Source organism: Cervus elaphus, chromosome 18 (assembly GCF_910594005.1).
Source record: "Cervus elaphus chromosome 18, mCerEla1.1, whole genome shotgun sequence".
In the NCBI taxonomy this organism is placed as follows: Eukaryota; Metazoa; Chordata; class Mammalia; order Artiodactyla; family Cervidae; genus Cervus; species Cervus elaphus.
Genome location: NC_057832.1, coordinates 121,522,010 through 121,544,367, shown reverse-complemented (window position 1 = coordinate 121,544,367; position 22,358 = coordinate 121,522,010). Strand labels below are relative to the sequence as shown.

Genomic DNA, 22,358 nt, shown 5'->3' with positions numbered 1-22,358 from the left:
CTTTTGAGCTCTGTGGGAGAAGGTGAGGGTGGGATGTTGCGAAAGAACAGCATGTATATTATCTATGGTGAAACAGGTCACCAGCCCAGGTGGGATGCATGAGACAAGTGCTCAGGCCTGGTGCACTGGGAAGACCCAGAGGAATCGGGTGGAGAGGGAGGTGGGAGGGGGGATCGGGATGGGGAATACGTGTAAATCTATTGCTGATTCATGTCAATGTATGACAAAACCCACTGAAAAAATAAATAAATTAAAAAAAAAAAAAGAATGCATCCTGAGCATCCATGATGGTGAATGAGCATCAGAGGCAGGATGAGGCCACCTTCCAGGCTCTGCTCCTGGCCCCTACTCTCCTTCCACACTGGTCTTTCAGGTAAAGTTATCTTTGTGCCTCTGAGCTACCACCTCAATGCCAACAAATGCCAAGATGCTCAGTGAAAGGCACAGCTAACCACATTCCAGTTCTGCTTCCTCATCTAAGTTCATTTCCTCCCTGAGGTACCCCAGGGCCAGCACATTCCCTGTGAACCTCTCTTGCATCACCAAGTCCATCCCTGTTTTCTAATGGGTGACACAGGTTATGATTATCTTCCTTCTTGTGGGGGCTGTCATGATGGCCCAGGACACGGCAGTGGTCAATAGACACTTATTAACAGAATGGATTTTTTTTTGGTTTGAGTAGGAAAAAAGATCGTGTCTGCCTCATTAGTAAATAAAGGCAGATTTGCCAAACTTGGCTTTTCCATTTCACATGAAAAGAGATTATGTAATATCCTCTTTTTATTTACCATAAATGTGAATGCTGTGATACTGGTAGGTTCTAAAAAGACACTAGAAAATGGTATTCAAGCTTGGATGGGATGTAAAAACACAGATGGAAAAAGCTTTAGATGAAGACAAGGGTGTAATTTTTGATCCATAAAAATGGAACCAAATCAGGAATTCTCAGGCTCACACTTTTGGGAACCTGTTTATTTCAGGACCATTTGTTTCATATTGAATTTGCAACATCTCTGCCCCATGTGCCTCCTCAGAAGAGGAACTGTGGGAGGGGCTTCACTCGATTATATAGACCATTTTGCCAGAGAAGCGACCACCCCAGCGACCACTGTAGGACTATCTGCATTGCTTTGCATCTTATCTGGATAAGCCCATGGTTACTGAGAGCTGAAAAGGCTGTGTTTTACCCAACTGTGGGGGAGGGGGAGCTGAAGGCAACATGGCCCTCCTGGATGCTGCCTCCCTCCTCTGCACACCCCTCCCACCTGTGGTCACAAAACCAAAAACCTCAGTTTATGTAAGAAGATAAGACGACTAGTTAGGAAGAGGCTTACATCCAGAATGAAAACCCACTTATTTGCTCACTAATTCACTCAATTAATTATTGCAATCATTAATGTGGATATTTTACAGGGTGAATCAAGGATGACTAAGCTGTTAAGAGTCTGGACACTTGTTCAGCAAAGGGAAGGCTAAGGATGTATGAAAGCTGCTTTTAAATACTTGAAGGTCATCAAGTGACAAAGGAGAAGAAATTGTATTTAGTATCTCTCTGAAGTTGGAGTGTCTAAGGGCAGCAACTATCTGTTGCTAAATGCACTTAATTACAGTTATAGGCTTCCCTGCTGGCTCAGATGGTTAAGAGTCTGCCTGCAATGCGGGAGACCCGGCTTTGATCCCTGGGTCAGGAAGATCCTCTGAAGAAGGAAAAGGCAACCCACTCCAGTGTTCTTGCCTGGAGAATCCCATGAACAGAGGAGCCTGGTGGGCTACAGTCCATGGGGTCACACAGAGTTGGACACGGCTGAGTGACTAACACAAAGTCATAAATGGAGACTCTGTCACACCAGCCACATTTCATGGTTTCCACGGCCGCATGTGGGCAGGGGCTACCATGGTGGAGAGGGCAGATATAGAGAATTTCCATCACTGGGGACAGTCCTGCCGTGTTCAAGGTGGAGCAAGTTCCAGCAGATGGGAACTTCTACAGAGTAGGTTTAAATCAGTCTATAGAAGAACTCAGGATTCCCAGGTGGTGCTAGTGGTGAAGAACTTGCCTGCCAATGCAGGAGATGTAAGAGATGCAGGTTCCATCACTGGGTTGGGAAGATCCCCTGGGGAAGGAAATGGCAACCCACTCCAGTACCCTTGCTTGAACAGATAACACGAGAATCCCATGGACAGAGGGGCCTGGCGGGCTACAGTCCATGGTGTTGCAAAGAGTCGGACACGACCGAGTGACTGAGCACACATGCACAGAAGAACTCTCCCCACACCAGACCTGTCCAGTCTGGGGAGAGGAGGTCTACAAGGAAGAACTAAGTCATGAGAGCTCAGACAGAAGCCCTCCAGAAAAGTTACAGACAGTGGACTGTGACCACAGCTGGGCCGTGACCCGGCAACACCCCTTCAGCCTCAAAACTCTATGACGCTGTGAACCACAACTTAAATTCAGATCAGCACGAGAAGAATTACACATTCATGTTGAGAAAACGTAAAGGAATGGAGAGGTTGAAGGCACCGGCATAGCAGGCATCAGTTGATAATCATAAATCTAAGCAGAGGAAATTTGGGGACTAATCAGATTTCTTCAATGAAATCCCACACAAGAAAAGCTGATGCCGTCACCCCAGCCAATTTCACCAGCTGATGAAAATAAAATAGATTAAGTAAAAATAACCAATACCCCCAGGAACAAGCGCACTCAGGTGACAGATAAAGATTTGAGTAAATTAATACATATGGGCAGAGGTTTCCTCCGGATCCAGCTTCTGTTTTCCTTTGATAAATGGCTTTGTGAGAACAGACTAATCCATTACAGTTTAACAAGCCTGTTTCTCCTCAATGGAGAAGATGTTCGTCCACTAGGCTTCCAGGTAACTGAGCGTGTGTGAGGTCCACAGGACTGAAAATAAGGGGTGATCACTAGCTGCAGACACAGAGCGGAAGTCGTATGATTACTTTAGTAATTACAATTTGATTTAATTTGTGAAACCACTTTGTAGGAATATGTGTATGCGTGTGTGTGTGCCCAGTCGCTCAGTCATGTCCGACTCTTCGTGACCCCATGGACTGTAGCCCGCCAGGCTCCTCCCTCCATGGAATTCTCCAGGCAAGAATACTGGAGTGGGTGGCCATTTCCTTCTCCAGGGGATCTTCCCGACCCAGGGGCTGAGCCCGGGTCTCCTGCATTGCAGGCAGATTCTCTGCCATCTGAGCCACTCGAGAAACCCTTTCAGGAATATATGTATTACTAATTCTGTGAGGCCCATGGATATTTTTGTTTTAACAGAAATGCTAGCTGTTTCATTTAGTTGAAGATCATTAAAAATCTGTGAGTCTAATGTAGACACTTAGGAGTAGCCTGTTGGGATGAGGTCCTAGAACAAGTCACAAGCTAATAAAAAGGCAGGAAACGTCTCAGTAATGAAAAACCCAGGGTGAGAATTATTCTCACTGTTAATAGTGAGGGAAAAAGTTACTTTGCGGGCAGTGGCGACCTCAGGCGTCTATTACATGTTAAAATAACACAGACTGCCCCTCGGAGGAACCATGAACCAGTCTCTGTCCTGTGATTAGGGTGAAAGTATCCACAGGAAATTCACTGCCAGCAGCTTAGAGAAGAGCCATTTGTTTTATTTTCTTCATTTTATGGAAGCACAGTTGATTTATAATGTTGCTAATTTTTGGAGTCCAGCAAAGTGACTCAGTTATATGTATACACACACATACATACACATTCTTTTTCGTATTCTTCTCCATTATGGATTGTCACAGAATACTGAATATAGTTCCCTGTCCTGTACAGTAGGACCTCGCGGTTTATCCATCCTATGTATGATAGTTTGCATCTGCTAAGCCCAAACTCCCAGCCCATCCCTCCTCCAGCCCTGACCTCTTGGCAGCCATGAATCTGTTCTCTGTGCTTGTGAGTCTGTTTTGTAAATAAGCTCATTTGTGTCCTAATGTAGATTCCACATAGAGGAGACATCATATGGTGTCTGTTTTCAGAGAAGAGGCATTTTAACCCAGCAAAGACGCCTCCCTCCTCGGGGGACCCTTCTGGGGACGCCAGCAACCAGGGTCGTGTGAAGAGAGGCAGCATCCGCAAGCCCGAGGAGGCCGCCTGGCTCCTCCAACGCTGTTTACCGACAGAGCCTGCGCAGAAGCAAGAGCTGGGAGGGCGCTGGCCGCGAGCATCCCTGGCCTGATGCTGCTTCGCCCTACCATCTGCGGGACCAGATGGGAGGAAACGACCGACCAGGCCTTGTCCCTACCACACATGTCACGGCCAGCGAGACTGCCCGGGGCGGCAGCTGTGTGCCCCCAAGGCCTGATGCCATCTGCCTGCGATCCTGTCTTCCTGGATCTTGCTCAGGGCTCCGCCCAGGTCCTCACGTGGGGACTGAAACAGATCAGTTTCTGCCGTGCAATCAGCCCTTCTCTGTCAGCTCCACAGAGCAGTGGAGAGACGGTGATGGAACAGACAAGACAAGCCGGGGCAGGAAGATGACTCCCACCCCACTGCACTATGCCAAGTCCTGGGACGCGGGGCCAGGCGGCTTCAGGCCTCTCCCGCAAGGCGGGGGATGGGCAGGACGCTCTTAGAAAGGTCCATTTCGGGGTCGACTGAGGGACTGGACTGAACTGAGAGGGTCCAGAGGACAGCAGTTGGTGACCTCAGATGGATGGTGCTGTCCAGGCCCTGGGCTCTGCTCTGACCTCTTCCCCAGCTCTGGGTCCTATTTGTCCAAGGCCCCGACATCACAGCTTCCTTGGAGTCGAAGAGGGTCAGGAGGGAGCCGGTCCCTCCTTGCCAGGGCCGGACTTTCTCAGGGCTCCTCCCTCAAGCATCCTCCTCGGCCTGTTAGGCCACACAGTGGCTGAGTCCCTGTCACTCTGCCTGTCCCCCGAGCCAATGGCCACGTGGCTCTGTCTCCAAGCCAGTGGCACAAAGGATCAAGCCAAACACAAGAGTCTGACCACAACCCACCTTCTTGCCAGCCAACCCCAGCTCCACAGACTCCGGGGCTCGCGCTGGCTCCTCCAGGTGGTCAGTGTGGATGAATCTCACGCCCAAACCCATCAGGAACACCCCACCCTGAGCATCTGCTCGTGGGGGTCCCTTGAGGAATGCCTCTTCCCCCTCTCATTTCTTGACCTGACAACTTGGGTCAGACCCCTGCTTCAGCCCTCTGTGCTCAGCTCAGCTTCCCCTAGAAACCAGCCCCCTCCAAAGACCCCCCTGCCCCGCCCACAACTCCTTGGAATCCCTGCCCAGAGACAAGGTCATGACCCTACTCAGTTTTGCCTTGTTTGCGCCGTGGGATTCTCTTTTCACTCTCATCGAACTTTCCATGGGCAGACACCCCACCCCGTGCAGAGGGTACGGCCTAGAAAGGCTTGTTGGATTTTCAACCTCAAAGTGAAGGACAAGGTAGGTCACCACATCTTTCACAGCTGAACTTGGAGTCACATGTCTCACCAAACAGCAAATAAGTTCTTTCAACTAAAACACTGCACATTTCTAGATGGTGTTGTTGCTGTTCTTCAGTTGCTAAATCATGTCTGACGCTTTGCAACCCCATGGACTGCAGCACGCCAGGCTTCCCTGTTCTTCACCATCTCCTGGAGTTTGCTCAAACTCATGTCCATTGAGTTGGTGATGCCATCCAGCCATCTCATCCTCTGCCGCCCTCTTCTCCTTTTGTCCTCAGTCTTTCCCAGCATCAGGGTCTTTTCCAATAAGTCAGGTCTTTGCATCAGTGGCCAAAGTATTGGAGCTTCAGCTTCAGCATCAGTCCTTCCAGTGAATATTCAGAGTTGTTTTCCTTTAGGATTGACTGGTTTGGTCTCCTTGCAGTCCAGGGGACTCTCAAGAGTTTTCTGGAGCATCACAGTTCAAAAGCAGCAATTCTTCAGCACTCAGCCTTCTTTATGGTCCAACTCTCACATCTAAACATGGCTACTGAAAAAACCATAGCTTTGACTAGATGGTGAAGGTAACAATATTCCAAAGAAGCCTCAGATAGTCTCCATATTTGGACATCAAAACATACTCTCCTCTTTAAAGCTGCTCTGGAAAGGTTAAATGCTGTTTGTTGCCATTTGTATGACATTCTAGAAAAGGTCGAATCATTGGGACAGAAAATAGATCCGTGGCTGCCGGAGGCCAGGGTGGAGGAGGGCCAGACAGCAGAGGGGCTTCGAGAGGAGGTTTTCCGGGGGTGGAGCCGTTCAGCATCCTGATCTACAATGGTGGTTACACAGGCTTCAAAACTCAGAGAGCTGTACACCCCCAGCAGCTATAAACATCAAAAGTGAGAAAGAAGGACCTTCCCTGATGGTGCCGTGGACAAGAATCCACCTGCCAGTGCAGGGGACAGGGGTTCGATCCCTGGTCCAGGAAGGTCCCACATCCCATGGGTCAACTAAGCCTGCATGCCACAGCCACTGAGCCTGTGCTCTGGAACCCTGGGGCTGCGGCTCCTGAGCCCGAGAACCTCCGAGCCCAGGCTCTTCCGACAGGAGAAGCCACCACAGCCCGAAGCCTGCAGACCACCATGAAGAGCAGCCCGCACTCGCCACAACTGGAAAAAGCCCTCACAAAGCGATGAAAACTCAGCACGGACAAAAATAAACAAATACATCAATAAATTTTTTTTTAAATGAGAAAGAAAAACCAATTTTTCCTCATGTTCCATGTAAACTGAAATCCAGGAGATACTGCAGGCGGGCTGAGAAGCATTAAGATCAGAGTCCACCGAAGGTAGCGGTTCTGAGTGCGTTCTAAGTTGAATAATTACAGAGTCAGCTGTGAAGGGTTCTTGACTATTTCTGACATTAAAAGCCACCTTAGCGTGAGAGGCTTTAGAAGATATTTCAGCAGAACACCTCTGGTACACGCGTGGCTTAACAAAAGTGCATTTGCTTTAGGAAGCGGGAATCGCGGGGGCTGATGTTGGTCAGTGCCGTGACCGGCTTCCTGGGTGCGTGGTTTGCGTCACGCATTCACAGCCCAGGAGGCCTGAGTGATCATAAGCTTCTGAGTGGGGGCCGAGGGGGGCTCTTCCTTTTTGTGAACTGAGTCACAGTGAGGGATCCATATGGGACAACCAGGCTGCAAGGCTCCCTGTGAGGGTCTTCAAGTCCAGTGATGGTAGAGACCGATCAGCCTGCATGTGACTGGAAAACTGTAAAGTGCTGTGGACCCTGTGGTCTGTGCAAGGGTCACTAATGCCTTCTTGCACACTCTTCCTAAGGGAGGAATCAGTGGGGTGTGGAGGAGCTCTGGGGTGACGGGCAGGTGGTTTTGCTGGCAGGGAGAGCGAAGGCCAAAGGCAAGACAGAGGTCCGGTCGCTGAGGTGCTGAAACAGGCCTGAGTGTCACAGGTGGAGATGTGTCCAACAAAAAGGACCCCTTCCTGAAGGCGCCATCGAGGATGTGAGCAGGAAGTGAGCGGGGGACCCAAAGCTGTAAAGTGGAGACTGGGATAAGCTGACTGGGGCCTAGGGCAGGCTGCAGGACAGGTTAAAGCTGCGTGCAGCGGGAGGAGGCCTGAGACAAAGACACCCTTTGGGAGGGGAACTCAGTTCTCAGGACGCAAATGAAGACCTGCCCCAGGGAGCAGCAGTGGAGGAGGACCGAAGTGGACATGCCTGGTGGTGGGGGGAGAGGAGGAGATGCAAGGTCTACAGCCGGGGCCCTGGGACTAGGGCTGGTGGTGCTCGTCCCAACCCACTGACATGCAGAACACAGAAAGTGGAGCCAATCTGGGGGTGAGATAATGAAATCAGTTTGCACACGCTGGGTCTGAGGTCCCCAGGAGGCAGCAGAACACACGATCTGGAGGCCAGGTGAGGACCTGGGGCAGACGTGACTGGGAGGCACTGCTGTGTAGAGCAGCACGCCTCAAACTCCAGCAGCGCACATACAGGTCACGTCCGTCTCTCCTCAAAGTGCAGGTTCCCATTCATGATGGTGTGAGCGGGGGCCCGAGATCCAGGGTCTCTTAACAAGCTTCCTGGTGAGACGTCTGCCGCTCGTCTGTGGATCACATTTTGGGGGGTGCCGACAGCCTGCAGAGCAATTGCGGTTTCAGACAAAGCTGCCCAGGGTGAGGACGCTGCCTGAGGAGGAAGACAACCCAGGCCAGGATCCAGAGGAGAACAGCTACATCTGTGCACTGGACGTGCTCTAACTGCGCAGGCTTGGAGAAGCACGCACAGAAGCCTTGGGAATTCAGGACCGGGAGAGTCCACGGAAGGGGAGAGCCATGAGTAACCTCTGGGTCAGCCAAGAGGACCAGTCAGGGAGGCTAGAGGAGGGTGACCTTTGGGGCTGAACGTCTGGGTCCCCAACAAGCTCCTACACCAGAACCCCAATGCCCAATGTGACTGCATTTACAGATGGGCCTTTTAGGATGCACTTAAGGTTAAATGGGGTCACAGGGGAGGCCCCTGGTTTGATGAGACTGGTGTGCTCATGAGAAAAAGCACCAGCGAGTTTGCACACACACACCCAAGAAAGGTCTGCAGCAAGATGGTGGCAGCTTACAAACCAGAAAGAGAGCCCGCATCAGAAATCACACCTGCCAGGACCTCGACCTTCCACCCTCTAAAACTGAGAAGATTAACCTTTGTTGTTTGAGCCACCCAGTCTGCAGTTTTTGGTCCTAGCAGCCCGAGCTGATTAGCACAGATGTGGGACCCATGAAGTGGGTGCTGCCGTGACCAATCGCTAAAAAGGTGGAACTTGGTGATGGACTGAGACTGGAGAGTTCTAAGTGCCTGCCAGGAAAAGCCTGCATTGCAGGGAGGAGACCGGTGGTAGAAACGTGGATGGGAAGGCCATTCTGACGAGGTCTCAGATGCTATTGGAAACAAGAAGAAAAACAACTCTTGTTATAAAGCGACAACTAATTTTGACTGCATTGTGTTCTAGTCTTTGGTGGAAGATGGAACTTGTGAGCCATGAAATTGGAAACTCAGCTGACGAGGCTGAATGTTGACATGGCAGCCTGGGTCCTCCTGGTGCTCCTAGTGAAATGTGAAAGGCGCGAGATGAACCGAGGAAGGAAAGGTCGAGAAAAAAGGAAGCAGAACCGAAAGGCTTGGAAAATTCTCAGCCTGTCCCCACCACGAAAAGTGAGAAGGTTTGTTTTCGCCCTCCGGGTTTCTGAAGACCCACTGATAAGGGGGTTGGTGTGGGTGGGAACCACGAGTGTAATCAGCCACTTGTTGGCAAAAACTCAGGGCTGGGGCCACCTCTCCAGTGTGCATGGCCAGAATGCCCCACCTGGAGTTTTGGGGGCAGGACCCTCCCTTTCTGAGAGCCTTGAGGGTGACACTCATGCCCCACCTGGCCCAGGAGGCAGTATATGGACCCAAAGAAGATGATCCTCAAACCCTAAGACACAGAGAAACTCGCTTTGCTAGGTTCTGGGCATCCCTGGAGCCCATGACCCCTTTCTTCTCTCTGCCTTCTCTCACTCGGAATAGGAGTGTCCATCCCACGTCTGTCCTAGTCCTACTGCTGTATTTTGGAAACACACAGCCTGTCTGCTTTCACAAGTTCACAGCTGGGGAGGAATTCAGCCTCGGGGTGAATCATGCTTGGAGTCTCACCACATCTGATGGAGATGATGCTGACAAGCACCTCTGGACCGAGACTTACAGCTGATGTTGAGATAAGACTCTGGGGGCTCTGTGGACCAGAAGAATGTATTTTGAACGTGAGAAGAATATGAATTTGGGGAAACCAGGGGTCAATGCTACAGAATAAGCTGTGACCCCTCAAAATCCATAGGTTGAAGCCCTAATCCAATGTGACTCTTCACTAAGGCAGTACCGATACTTCTGATTTGAGAAACTTAGCATCTGATAATGGGGCTCATCCCTGGGAAATTTTCTCTTGCCTAAGGGTCTTGTTCCAGGACACAGAGGGAGTTTATCCACTTTACCCTGGGTGTCCCACTTGGCCTTAGTGGTAAAGAACCCGCTTGCCAATGCAGGAGACGTAAGAATCACGGGTTCAGGTTCAATCCCTGGGTCGGGAAGATCCCCTGGAGGAGGGAATGGCAACCCACTCCAGTATGTTGCCTGGAGAATCCCAGGGACAGAGGAGCCCGGCAGACTACAGTCAATGGGGTCACAAAGAGTCGGACATAATTGAAGTGACTTAGGACGCACACAGGCAAGCATCTGGGTCATGCTGCTGACTCACTCTCGCTGCCGTGTCTGCCTCTGTCTGCTCCTGCCGCTGTGCACACAGGGACACTGTGATCCAGAGCGTCTCCCAGGCTGTAGCGCTCCTAACCCTTCCTGGGTGATCACTCACGATCCTCTTTCCCTCAGGGGTTCCGAGGGGACGTGCATTTAAATACGTGTGGATGGACTGGCCCCGGCACCTGTCTCCTCCCCGCCTGTCGGGTCCTCCTGTGAGGCTCGACCCACACTCCTCATTCCCTGGGGCTCCCTGGGGGCAGTCAGTCTCGAGGCTGGCAAAGCTGTTGGTTAATTCAGGCCAGGAGCAACCCAGTAAGAATGACAGTGGTGGCATGATGCAGATCAGACTGCTGGGTGCTTTCACTAATCCTTTCTCATTGCCTCATCCAAGGACTTATGTGATCAGAGCTAAGCATCTACCAAATCTACTCATGGGTTTCAGTCTTGTTATATCTTCTCATTCTCATGTGAAGCAGAGGTTTTCCTTCTTTGGATGATTAATTATCTTTGGTAGCTTTTGGAAGCAGGAAAAAAAAAAATGAGAAGCTTTCAAAGCTCTTGATGCATAGGTCAGGTGGAGAGCTAGGCGATGCTGGCTAGCTCGTGTTCCTTCTGCCTAAGAGGACGACTCTCTCCAGGGTGTAACTGCTTATTTATACAGCAGATTGCAGTTCTGGTGCAAGAATAACACTGCATACTCCCTGTCTCTTCTCACCTTTAGTGAAAATTACTCACCCCTTCACACGCGTGTACACACAAGCGCACACTATACACACACGGGGAATCCTGCAAACATCAACACCTTTTGCCTGTTAAGTTGTCAGCACCACACAGTGGAGGAAAGTCACTGAAAATGCCCACGGCAGCTCCCAATTTAGGATCATTCAGGCAACGCCTTTTCACACTGTTCACGGTTTCTCGAGGCAAGAACACTGGTGTGGTTTGCCATTCCCTCCTCTAGTGCACCACATTCTGTCACTGGAAAAGACCCTGATGCTGGGAAAGATCGAGGGCAGGAGGAGAAGGGGGCGACAGAGGATGAGAGGGTTGGGTGGCATCACCAACTCAAGGGACATGAGTCTGAGCAAACCCGGGGAGATAGTAGAGGACAGGGAAGCCTGGCGTGCTGCAGTTCATGGGTCGCAAAGAATCGGGCATGACCTAGTGACTAAACAACAACAATAACACAAAAGCAACACACTGTTTCTGCTCGTTAATTTCTACAGATTCAAAACCCACGGTTACTGACTTGGCTGGAAGCCCCATCACGGTAGGTGTATCAGTAAACCCCGCCAAATCCAGACGTTGGTGTTCACTCACTACCACATCACAGAGTGAGCCTGAAGACTCCCTCTCTTGCTTTTGGGATTTTTGTGACAATACCACTCAGGAGTAAGGGATCCACTAAAATGGAAAAAGACGATAGAAACTTAAAACCTACTGTTTAATAAAACTCCAAATTCCCAGGGTACTGTATCATCCAGAGAGCCCATCACTGAGTGTTTCCAGTTAAACAGCCTACTTGTTGCAGAAAACACAAAGGAAGAAGTGGAACCCAATAAACTCTTGAAAATGACATTCAAGAAAGTCTGTCCATTATTATAAAAATAATGTCTAGTTGCCCAGAAGGAAAGCAAGAGCATGTCCTAACCTGCTTCTGGAAATGGGCTGTCTGATTCTACCGCTGAGCTAAAATTTCCAATAGCATGTGCTATTGGAAACACTACGAACAGCACCTTCGTACCATTCTGTTAAATCATTTTCTCTGATGGCAGTTGGAGCTGAAAACCACAAATGGAACTGGTCCTAACTTATAACAAGGATGAATTCCTTCAGTTTTTAGAAACATAAAAACACTCTAACCACCAAGGAGAGATAATGAGTCTCTGAGCCCTAGCTGTCGCTGGAAGGCCCAGTGGCTGGGTCCACAGTAATCTCTGCATACAGTTGCTGTCCATACTAATCAGCTCCGAGTCTCTGCATACAGTTGCTGTTACACAGCTCACCCACAGTGATGGGCTATTAAACTGGAACTGAAAAACAGATCTTTACCAAGAATTTGAGGCCTTTTCCCCCTCTGTACATTACAATGACGGCCATTCACAATAAGAGCAATTAAGTGTTCTCTGTTTCACGCTGCCCTATGTCACTCCACAAACCCACTCTTCTCATTTACATCTCTTCATTTCTTTCATTACTAATGACACAGCTTCGCTGGTTAATTGAGATGACTCAGAGACCCTCCTCCAACCTTTTTTCTTCTTTTTTTCTTTGAAACAGCCTGGATGAGGCCACCGCCATCCGGAAGTGTGGCGGCCCCCTCCCCAACGCCCTCTCCTGCAGATGCTGAGCATCTGTGGCACCACCGAACCCTGGCCTGTGGCCTGCTTCTCAGACCCTCCCCGGGTCCTCCGAGACGCTGGTCCTTTGACTGGCAGGCTCTTCCTGAAGCTGTCCCTCCCCACTCTTGCCCTCACTGATGCCAGGCTACAGACAGATCACAACACCCTCTCTTCCATGGAGGGTCTCGTCATCTCTTCATTTCACCATAACCTTCCCGGTTACCGAGGGCTGGAAGATGCAGGAGAAAAGTTCTTCGCCCCGACCAGTAAATCTGCCCTCCGGTTCCAGGTCACACCCCCACCCTCCAGCACATCTTCCCCACACTGGTAGTTCCCTGAACCCCGCACCTGTCTTCTCTTTCTCCCACTGGCTTAGCCATCCCGAGACACCACCTGCAGCATCTCACATGAGCTTTCTGATGTCCACACTGCATCCATCTGCTGCCTTTGCCCATGCTTCCTCCCCTCCAGATTTCTGATCACTCCTCCACTTTCTACCTGTGGCCCCTCTGGGCTTCACCTCCCGCTGTGAACAGATGAGCGTCCACGGTCCCTCACGATACTCACTCCTTTGAAAACAGCCTCAACTCCCCATTTCACCCACCTGCTTAATTCCAGCCCCAGAGGACACCAAACAGCGGAGGGGGCCCTGGACCGATGAGTGCTCCAGGAGAGGCGCCACTTGGCGGCCTGCCTTCCCCGCACCCTCATCCGCACCAGCCCTGCAGCCTGCCCACCCCAGCCCCTCGAGGGGAAGAGAGGCCAGCGGGTCCTTCTGCTCCCTTCAGACGCCCGCTCCTCTGCCATGACTCTCATGCATTACTGGGGAAAATAAAAGGATGCATCATGAGACACTCAACGGTCCCGCTGCCTCTTCACCTATAGACAAGCTTCTTCCTTCACCTGGAGGAGGTGTCCCTTCCCCGTGGGCAGAAAGTCCCAGAGACGGTGGGAGAGGGAGGAATGGGTTCAAAGGCCCAGAGGTCAGAGAGGGTGGCGGACAGAGACAGGGCTGCAAAGAGCAAGCGGAGGCGTCTGGGGCCTCCCTGCAGAGGAGCTGGCCATCAGTCTAAGGTGAAAGCCAGGGAGAGACCTACGTGATCTTGCGTACACGTCTGAAGGTTATCTGGCTGGAGAAGGGCCAGAGAAGAAGCACAGAGACCAATTAATGCCTGTTCCTAATCGTAGGCATGCCAGGTCAAAGGGTTGGTCCAGGACACCACGGGTCAGAGGGCATGCCACAGGTCAGAGGGCACGCCACGGGTGAGAGGGCACGCCACAGGTCAGAGGGGACGCCACGGGTCAGAGGGCGCGCCACCTGTCAGAGGGCGTGTCACGGGTCAGAGGGCGCGCCACCGGTCAGAGGGCGTGTCATGGGTCAGAGGGCAAGCCATGGGTCAGAGGGCATGCCAGGGGTTAGAGGGCACGCCAGGGGACATGCTCCGGGTCACCGCACACAGGCTATCTCTTGTTAAAGTCACTCAAGCTGCACGCCCAGAGCTGCATGCATGGCCTCATTATGGCTTTTTGCTGCCTGCAGATATGCCCAGAAAGCCTCTTTTTGTAACACTCCATGATGCAAATAAATATTTCAAGCACCTACAGAAACCGTTCTCCAAAATATTAATCAGTACTTTTGGCCCCATAGATTGCTGCAGGTCAGTTCAACCCTCTTTCTCCCTCTGTCTGGAGCATCATTTCTCTCTCTCACACACACAGACAATCACCTCAACAATGTTTGCACTTTGCGGGGAAAAGAACCATTGTTAGATCCACATTTTTTCCCATGTCCAATTCTGTGCTTTCAAATCTAGCTCTGAAACCAGAATAGAAAGACAAACAAAAATAACAAAACAAAAAACCCGAAATTCTGCGCATGTGCATTTCGAACCAGTTTTGTGTTGACAACACAAGAACAGCAATCCCCCGAGATGTGAAGCAGCTTTCACTTCAGGAACAAACAAAACTCATCCACCAAGACGGAACTTCTGGCACGGGAAGGATCTACTCCCTTCAGAGACAGTGAGCGGACCCGAGACGCCGGCTCAGCCCGGAGCAGAGGCTCCTGAGAACTCTGAGCAGCTGCTGGACACCCACGGCCCCGGACAACCACACGCGGCGCTTCACGAGCTGTGTCACAGCACGCAGGGCAGGAGTCGCGGGACGGTGTCCAATGACCCAGCAGAGCCTTGACGCGCAGAAACGTGTAAGGGACTCATCTGGCCAGAACCACTGGGATGGGCTGGTGCCCTGAGGAAGGCCCAGAAAAGGCTTGCGGACAGTGCAGAAAGATCTAGTTCAAGAGCTGAACAGTTACGAATTCCTTTCCCTTAGTCACTACGGGGCAAAGATTTCATCAGTTCTTCTGTTGAAGAAGGACTGGCTGGTGGGTCAATTACCAGAAGCACACAATAGTAACTACAGTGGTTGAAATAGGAACTTATACAGTCAGAATTATATTAATTGAGTTGTAGCAGAGTTGTTAAGTCAGTCCATAAGTTTGGTTTCGTCTCAAGTTATTTGTTTTTAATTAATTTTAATTGGAGGCTAATTACTTTACAGTATTGTAGTGGTTTCTGCCATGCATTGACATGAATCAGCCAGGGGTGTACATGTGTCCCCCATCCTGAACCCCCCTCCCACCTCCCTCCCCATCCCGTCCCTCTGGGTTGTCCCAGTGCACCGGCTTTGAGTGCCCTGTTTCATGCATCAAACTTAGACTGGTCATCTATTTCACACGTTTCAATGCTGTTCTCTCAAATCATCCCACCCTCGCCTTCTCCCACAGAGTCCAAAAGTCTGTTCTTTATACCTGTGTCTCTTTTGCTGTCTTGCATATAGGATCGTTGTTACCATCTTTCCAAATTCCACATATATGTGTTAGTATACAATATTGGTGTTTTTCTTTCTGGCTTACTTCACTCTGTATAATAGGCTCCAGTTTCATCCACCTCATTAGAACTGATTCAAACGTATTCTTTTTAATGGCTGAGTAATATTCCATGGTGTATATGTACCACAGCTTCCTTATCCATTCGTCTGATGATGGGCATCTAGGTTGCTTCCATGTCCTGGCTATTATAAACAGTGCTGTGATGAACATTGGGTGCACGTGTCTCTTTCAATTCTGGTTTCCTTGGTGTGTAGACCAGCAGTGGGATTGATGGGCCATATGGCAGTTCTATTTCCAGTTTTTAGGGAATCTCCACACTGTTCTCCATAGTGTCTGTACTAGTTTGCATTCCCACCAACAGTGTAAGAAGGTTCCCTTTTCTTGACACCCTCTCCAGCATTTATTGACTGTAGACTTTTTGATATGGCAGAAGCCAAAGAAATATTGTAAAGCAGTTGTCCTTCAATTAAAAATAAATTTAAAAAATTTACTCTCATAGACATAGGTATTGGAGATTCTAGAATTCTGCTGAGGTTCACCTTAAACCAGACAGGTTTGACCAGATCTATGTGTGTTTGGCTGTTTTTCAAATTTCATATGAATTATAAAGTTCATGTTCCCTTAGATGGCAAAATGGGCTGTATAAACTTACCACAAGGGCAGAAAAAGGGTAGCAATTTATTAAATTTGAAAACGGCTTCAAATTCCTGCAAGAAGCTCAGCATGAAACCACCTTATCTCAGGTCTGAGCAGGGTGCCTGTCGGGAGAGGGGGTGGGAATCAAGAACCCTGGGGCTGAGCACCTCTCTCCCCCACTGAGGAGGAAAGATGCCAGAAGCCAAGGGGCCACACACTCCTGTGTCACCAGCATCTCCCATCGTCTGCCTTTCAGAAAAGCAAAGAGAGTAGATCTGTGATTTGGCTCAAAGCTTTAAGTGCTAGACACCTAAAAAGTGCAAGGAAACTGCCACTTTCTGCCTCTGTAGGAAGCAAAGGTGCCCGAGGCCGATTCACACACATGTGGGCTTCTAGACCCTCTGTGCCACAGACCACAGGCAGGGCTGACCAGGGATGCTGGGGGACGAAAACCTTGACAAAGGGGGTGGGGGGGCAGGAGGGAGGGGTGGGAGTCTGGGATTAGCAGGTGTAAGCTATGATAGACAGGATGGATAAACAAGGCCCTACTGTACAGGAACTAGGTTCAGTAACCTGCGATAAATCACAATGGAGAAGAATAGGAAAAAGAATACACACACACACATACATATATATACACACACATATACACACACACACATATATATACACACACATATACACACACATACACATATATACACACACACACATATATGTACACACATATACACACATACACACACATATACACATACACACATATATATACACACACACATATATCTCACCTAAACACTTTGCTGTGCAGTAGAAATTAACATAACATTATAAATCAACTCTAGTTTAATAAAATACATTTTTTAAAAACCTGACAATAATGACACCTGGGTCTGGATGGAAGCATGCTACCTCCACAAACCACCATCTGTGTTTAGAGTAACAAATGATTCGAGTAACTTCCCCAACTAAGTGGTATCCTCTTTAACTGCTAACACACAATCCTTAGAAGCCAGAAAGAACATAATAGTAGTTCTTTGTACACTCTCCTTTTATAGCACAAAACTTTAAAAAGCTCTTTAAGATGTATACCAGTACAGCAAGAGACATATATCCACATTTAATGGCCTAATTTCTCTCTGTATTCTACTTTTATTGCTAAATTTGAGATTCCAGAAGTAGTTAGTACTAAAAAAAAAAGAGTAAGCTTTCACTTGGGTGCCTAAGAGAATGGTAGCAATACTGTATTTCCCTGGATTTATGTAGTATCTTTATACCACCAATCTTGAAAGTATCATAATAAAAACAAAAAATCATAGCGAGAAGTTACATAGATAGAACCCATGATGTTCGAGATCTGGATTAGGCATCTTCTTATATCATGAATTTAATCTACACAGTAACCCCGACAGCTAAGTGATCCTCCATGTTGGTTTCACAACATCCCTAAGTCAGTAATGGACAGGAGAGCATCTCCACTTCTCCAGTAGGAGAATCACAGAGGTCTAGGCCACCTGAGGTCATCAGAAAGTCACTTGCAGAGGACCAATGAGAACTCATTTTCCTGCCCCAAACACAGCCCTCTATAGAGGCTATCGTCACACCTCTTGGCCCATCTGATTGGGGAGCCACATAAGGAATGAAGAAACTTATTATATTCCCTCAGCAGATGTGTCCTGTGCATAAGAGAAGTGGGGTTCAGTCCCTGGGTGGCGAAGACCCCCTGGAGGAGGGCATGGCAACCCACTCCAGTACTCTTGCCTGAAGAATCCCATGGACAGAGGAGCCTGGTGGGCTACAGTCCACGGGGTCACAAAGAGTCAGACACAACTGAGCGACTAAGCACAGCATAGCATCTCCTTTAAACACTGCAGCCAAAACGTCCACAAATATTCACTGGCTCTTCTAGAAAATAATTGCTAGGAAAGAATATTTTCCAGATATAATTTCTCTTTCCTCTTTGAAAGTCACAAAATGTATTAATATTTTTCAATGATCTAAGATATCAAGGTTTAAATTTTTCCCCTCCTCCCCTAAGAGTTTGAGAAACTCTTCACATTTGCCAAATATACTTTGATATGAAGGAACATGGTTGTTCTAATTAGATAACTTAAAGGAAATTTACTCCTATTAGTATAGTTTAGTTAGTATAGTTAAAATAGCTTTCAAATTAAAAATAAAAAAATTACTATCCCCCAATGTCTAGCTTAGTTTCAAGAGAACCCTTTAGAAGTGATACATTGAGAAATGTTATGAAATTCTACAAGTAAAACAAGCAAAATAACAGAAACACTGGCTCTTTGTGGGCAGGAGTGGTCTTCTGAGCAGAAGTGAGAGGGTGTATATAAACATATTTTGCAAACTGCAGGACTGGTACACATAAGTAAAAACATAATACTGTTTATTACTTTTCAATTCTAGAGACATTTATGGATCTATAGGCATCTAAGGCCTGGAAAAATTGGAAAACTGTGCTTGGGTTTATCTTTCTCAAATCTAATTGCTAACTTTTTATATTTTTTTAAAAGGGTAATTTTGAGACCATTTTAAAAGCCTATGGTTGACACAGTTAAAAATTAGCTAATTTGTGGATGTTCAAGGCTGTTAGTTAAGCTGTAAGTTTAATAACATTATAAAAGTCTAGTAGGAAAAAAACATATGCTAATTAGCAAGATCCCATTTCCCAAATAACCATGGAATGTTTGTTACTTAAATGTTTCACAAATAGGGGTCTCTTTCTTTCATGACACACATTTTTTTTTTCCTTTTGGTGTATTTGATAGAATTTCAAGGACTTAAAAAAAGTCACTTTGAATCTTGATCCAGAGTTAAGGAGTTCAGAGTGAATACAATGCCACAAACATATCTGTCCAGCACCAGAAATACACACGTGGTCCTGGGCCACATCCCGAGGGGACGGACAGGACGTTAAGGACCTCCTGCTCTGTGAACAGCTGACGACATTAAAAACGGGCAGATGAAACTAGCTGATGTCAAACAACTGGGAACTGACACAACACTGCAGCTAGTCTGAATGGCCGAGGGGAAGAAATACATGGTCCAGGCAGGTTGCTTGGACACTCACACGCTCAGTAAGGACTCAGCACTCGGGAACTGTCAAGGCTTACTTCTTTGACTCAGGTTAAAAATATCCAGTTCTGTAGATTTTTTAAAATATAGCACACATTTTTGATACTCTGATCATTTCTACAGTTGAACATGTAGCTAAATCAGTACAATTTTTTTTAAAAAATTTCACATTTTCCCTCAATTGAGAAATCAAACTGAACACAAGTCTACTCCAAAGGCCATCGGATGCTGTGAAGGGAGAAAAGCGTTAGCTCAAGGTGTCTATTTACAGCCTGTGTTCTACATGATGAAGACTCGATTTTAGCAAAATATTCTTTCCCTAAATGGCATCAGCTGCAATATGATCCTCAGGCATTGTTCCCCGAGGAGCACCAAGAGGAAGGAGGAGGATGGTGGAGAACTCCATTATGGACAGAACCACAGGGTCCCAGGTACTCCAAGTGAGCAGGTAGGAGAATCTCCTCTAAAAGATTCTAAAGAACAAATACAAACTTTGTTTTGAAGTTTCAAGGAGCAGGACGCTCATTACCAAACACGGCAACTCATCCTACTGTTGAGATCCTCCTATTTTTAAAAGACTGTCGAGTAAGATGATCTGAAATCTGTCTTTTGATGCTTTTCTCGCTCAGGCATTGCTTTTGTCTCCTCGGAGCAACTCGGAGTTCATTCCCCCATTCCTGCAAAAGTCCTTCAAATATCTGCTGGGATTCTTCTCTTATTCAAGGGTGGAGGTTACATTTTTGGCAGCTTCCAAGGGCAGTGAAAGGGCTTGGAATACTATAAGCCATGACCATCACGCTCAGAGGCGTGTAGGGTTGGGTGTAGGATGCGTGGAGTCCCAAAGCTAGTATGTCAAGCTCACTGACTTCCCTAATCACATAGATGAAGATGACTGATTGTTCCAAAGGATTCAGATGGAGAAAATGAAAACTTTCATATAATGGACATTTTCAAAACTAGTGAATGGAAAACTGAAGATGGAGAATTTACAAAGATCTACTTTTGGAGTAAGAAATCTCCAATTGAAGTTTTAATTGAGACTGAAATCCAGTTGTCAAGAAATAATAATCCAGCTGTCAAGTTACTTTGAAAAGAAATTCTAAAATGTTTAGAATCGGAGTTGCTTCTCCATGCAAACCCCAGCTTCCTCGCTGATGTGTAACTCAACAAGCTTGCCTGGCTCGTGCTGGGGGAAGATTCTCTGAAACTCACCAAGGAGCTACTCAGACATGAATGATGATGCAGGTACCATTACATCTCACAGAAGCTTCATGAAACTCTAATTAGAATAGTCTCAAAAGAACTAGAAAGCAGTGAAATTCTACATTTTTTTTGCCAGAGAATAAAGTTCCACCGATGCATATTTTTAAAGCTGCTAATCTCCTGGAAGCCGAACATCTGTTTCACTTTAAGAAATACATTGCACCCTCTTGCTCAGTTTAAAGAGCCAAAATGAATTCTAATAGATTAGCACATTAAAAAGAAGAGAGACCCAGTTTTAGAGTGCTACCAAAGACCAGGATGAGATTTCATAAAAAATTCTGGTGAAATTTTATGGGAGATTCATACAGGAAGTGCTAAAAACAAGGGTTTATATAAAGAAAGTGACAGTTCAAGTTTTCTCTAGAATACTGTGATGACAGGAGATAATTAACACTTGCTTTTAACTTAGGGAGAATCTGGAAGTCATTTTTTGTTCTTAGGATAAAATGTATGGCGTGATTGAGAAAATGGCAAGAAAAATAATTTACAAAAGGGTAAAATAAATCAATAAAAAGACAACTTTTTGTTACCAAGGAAATCCTATGAAATAGGCCTTTAAAGGAGTGATTTTTTTTTTTCTCTGCTAAAAAGATTTTCATACCTTTCCTCTCTCCTAGGTGGCAGTGTGGCATAAAAGGAGACAATCCCAGAACCCATTAACTATCACAGGATTCAAAGATCAGTAAGAATAGAGATTCAAGGGAAAAATACTCAATATGGTATTAGAATAAAGAAACACATTTCTATAAATAGGAAAGAAGAGTACTCACTGGTTCCACGTTATATGAAAAAAGAGCGTACTCTCTATCTGGAGATATTTCATATCTGATGGCTCTTAATGATTCCTAAAAGAAAAAAAAAACAAAGAATTTTAAAACGTTACATATAACATAACTCAAAATCTTGCAGTGAGACTGTGCCTGCTGGTGCCATTTTCAAAATTTATTAACAAAGTTCCTTTGTGGCAAAGTTGCTAAAGTCTATTAAACATGGCTATGTATTTTTTTTGGCTAGTGGAATAATGTTCAGTTACATAATGTTGTTTTTACACCTTATTTGTTGTTTTTCAAATTTCAACAAAACATATTGTTATCTATTGAAACAAGTTGATATAAATAAACATAAAAACAATTCTTTCCCCACAAGATTCCCAACCTCTCTGTGTCTTTAAGCATGGGCTTCCCTAGTAGCTCAGTCGCTTATGCCTGAAATGCAAGAGACTCAGGTTGGCAAGATCCCCTGGAAAAGGGAATGGCAACCCATTCCAGTATCCTTGCCTGGAGAATCCCATGGACAGAGAAGCCTGGCGGGCTATAGTCCATGGGGTCGAAAAGAGTCAGACACGACCTAGCAACTAACACACATCTTTAAGCATGCATTCCTTTGCTCATTGTTATACTTAGAAGCTTATATTCAGCAGATCTGTTCCTAAAATAGAATCACGTTCCACACCTGATTTGGCAACCTGCCTTTGCACCTCCAAGGACGCTGAGTCACAAGTCAGTGGATAGAGGACTCATTATCATGTTTTCTTTCAAATTCCTTCATAGCACACAGGTGATTGTACATAAATGAAATAATCAAAAATGCTGTGTTTCCCTTGAACTTGTCTGTCTTCTCTGAAGCACTCGCACTGCCGTACAGACCCTCACACCCAGTAAAAGAGCCCAATATTGTCAGCTTGGCATGCATCACTCTACACATGATCCTATGACCACATGCAAACATTAGATGTTTAACTACAGCTAAAAATCACGTCACCCTGCACAACTTTCAGGTCAGTTTTCTCATGCAACAATAAAGGAAGGAAATGACTCTAAAGCAATTAATTTCACCTGAATTAGTGATCTTTCCTGTGACCAAGACTCCCAGGAACCTACCCCTGTATATCCCCTAGGAACAGTGTT

The 22,358-nt window shown here is 47.1% G+C and overlaps 1 protein-coding gene across 7 annotated transcripts in view; it reads right to left on the bottom strand.

Annotated features, from left to right (window-relative positions):
- DPP6 (dipeptidyl peptidase like 6) overlaps positions 1-22,358 on the bottom strand; it is a 1,045,929-nt gene that overhangs the window by 248,375 nt on the left and 775,196 nt on the right. For all 7 annotated transcript variants that reach the window (XR_006334937.1, XM_043872438.1, XM_043872440.1 and 4 more), the window contains exon 5: positions 21,222-21,296. Coding sequence is in view for 6 of the 7 variants with exons in the window: in XM_043872438.1 (XP_043728373.1) it covers positions 21,222-21,296 (75 nt within the window). In the remaining variant the exon portion in view is untranslated. The remainder of the gene's footprint in view (positions 1-21,221; positions 21,297-22,358) is intronic.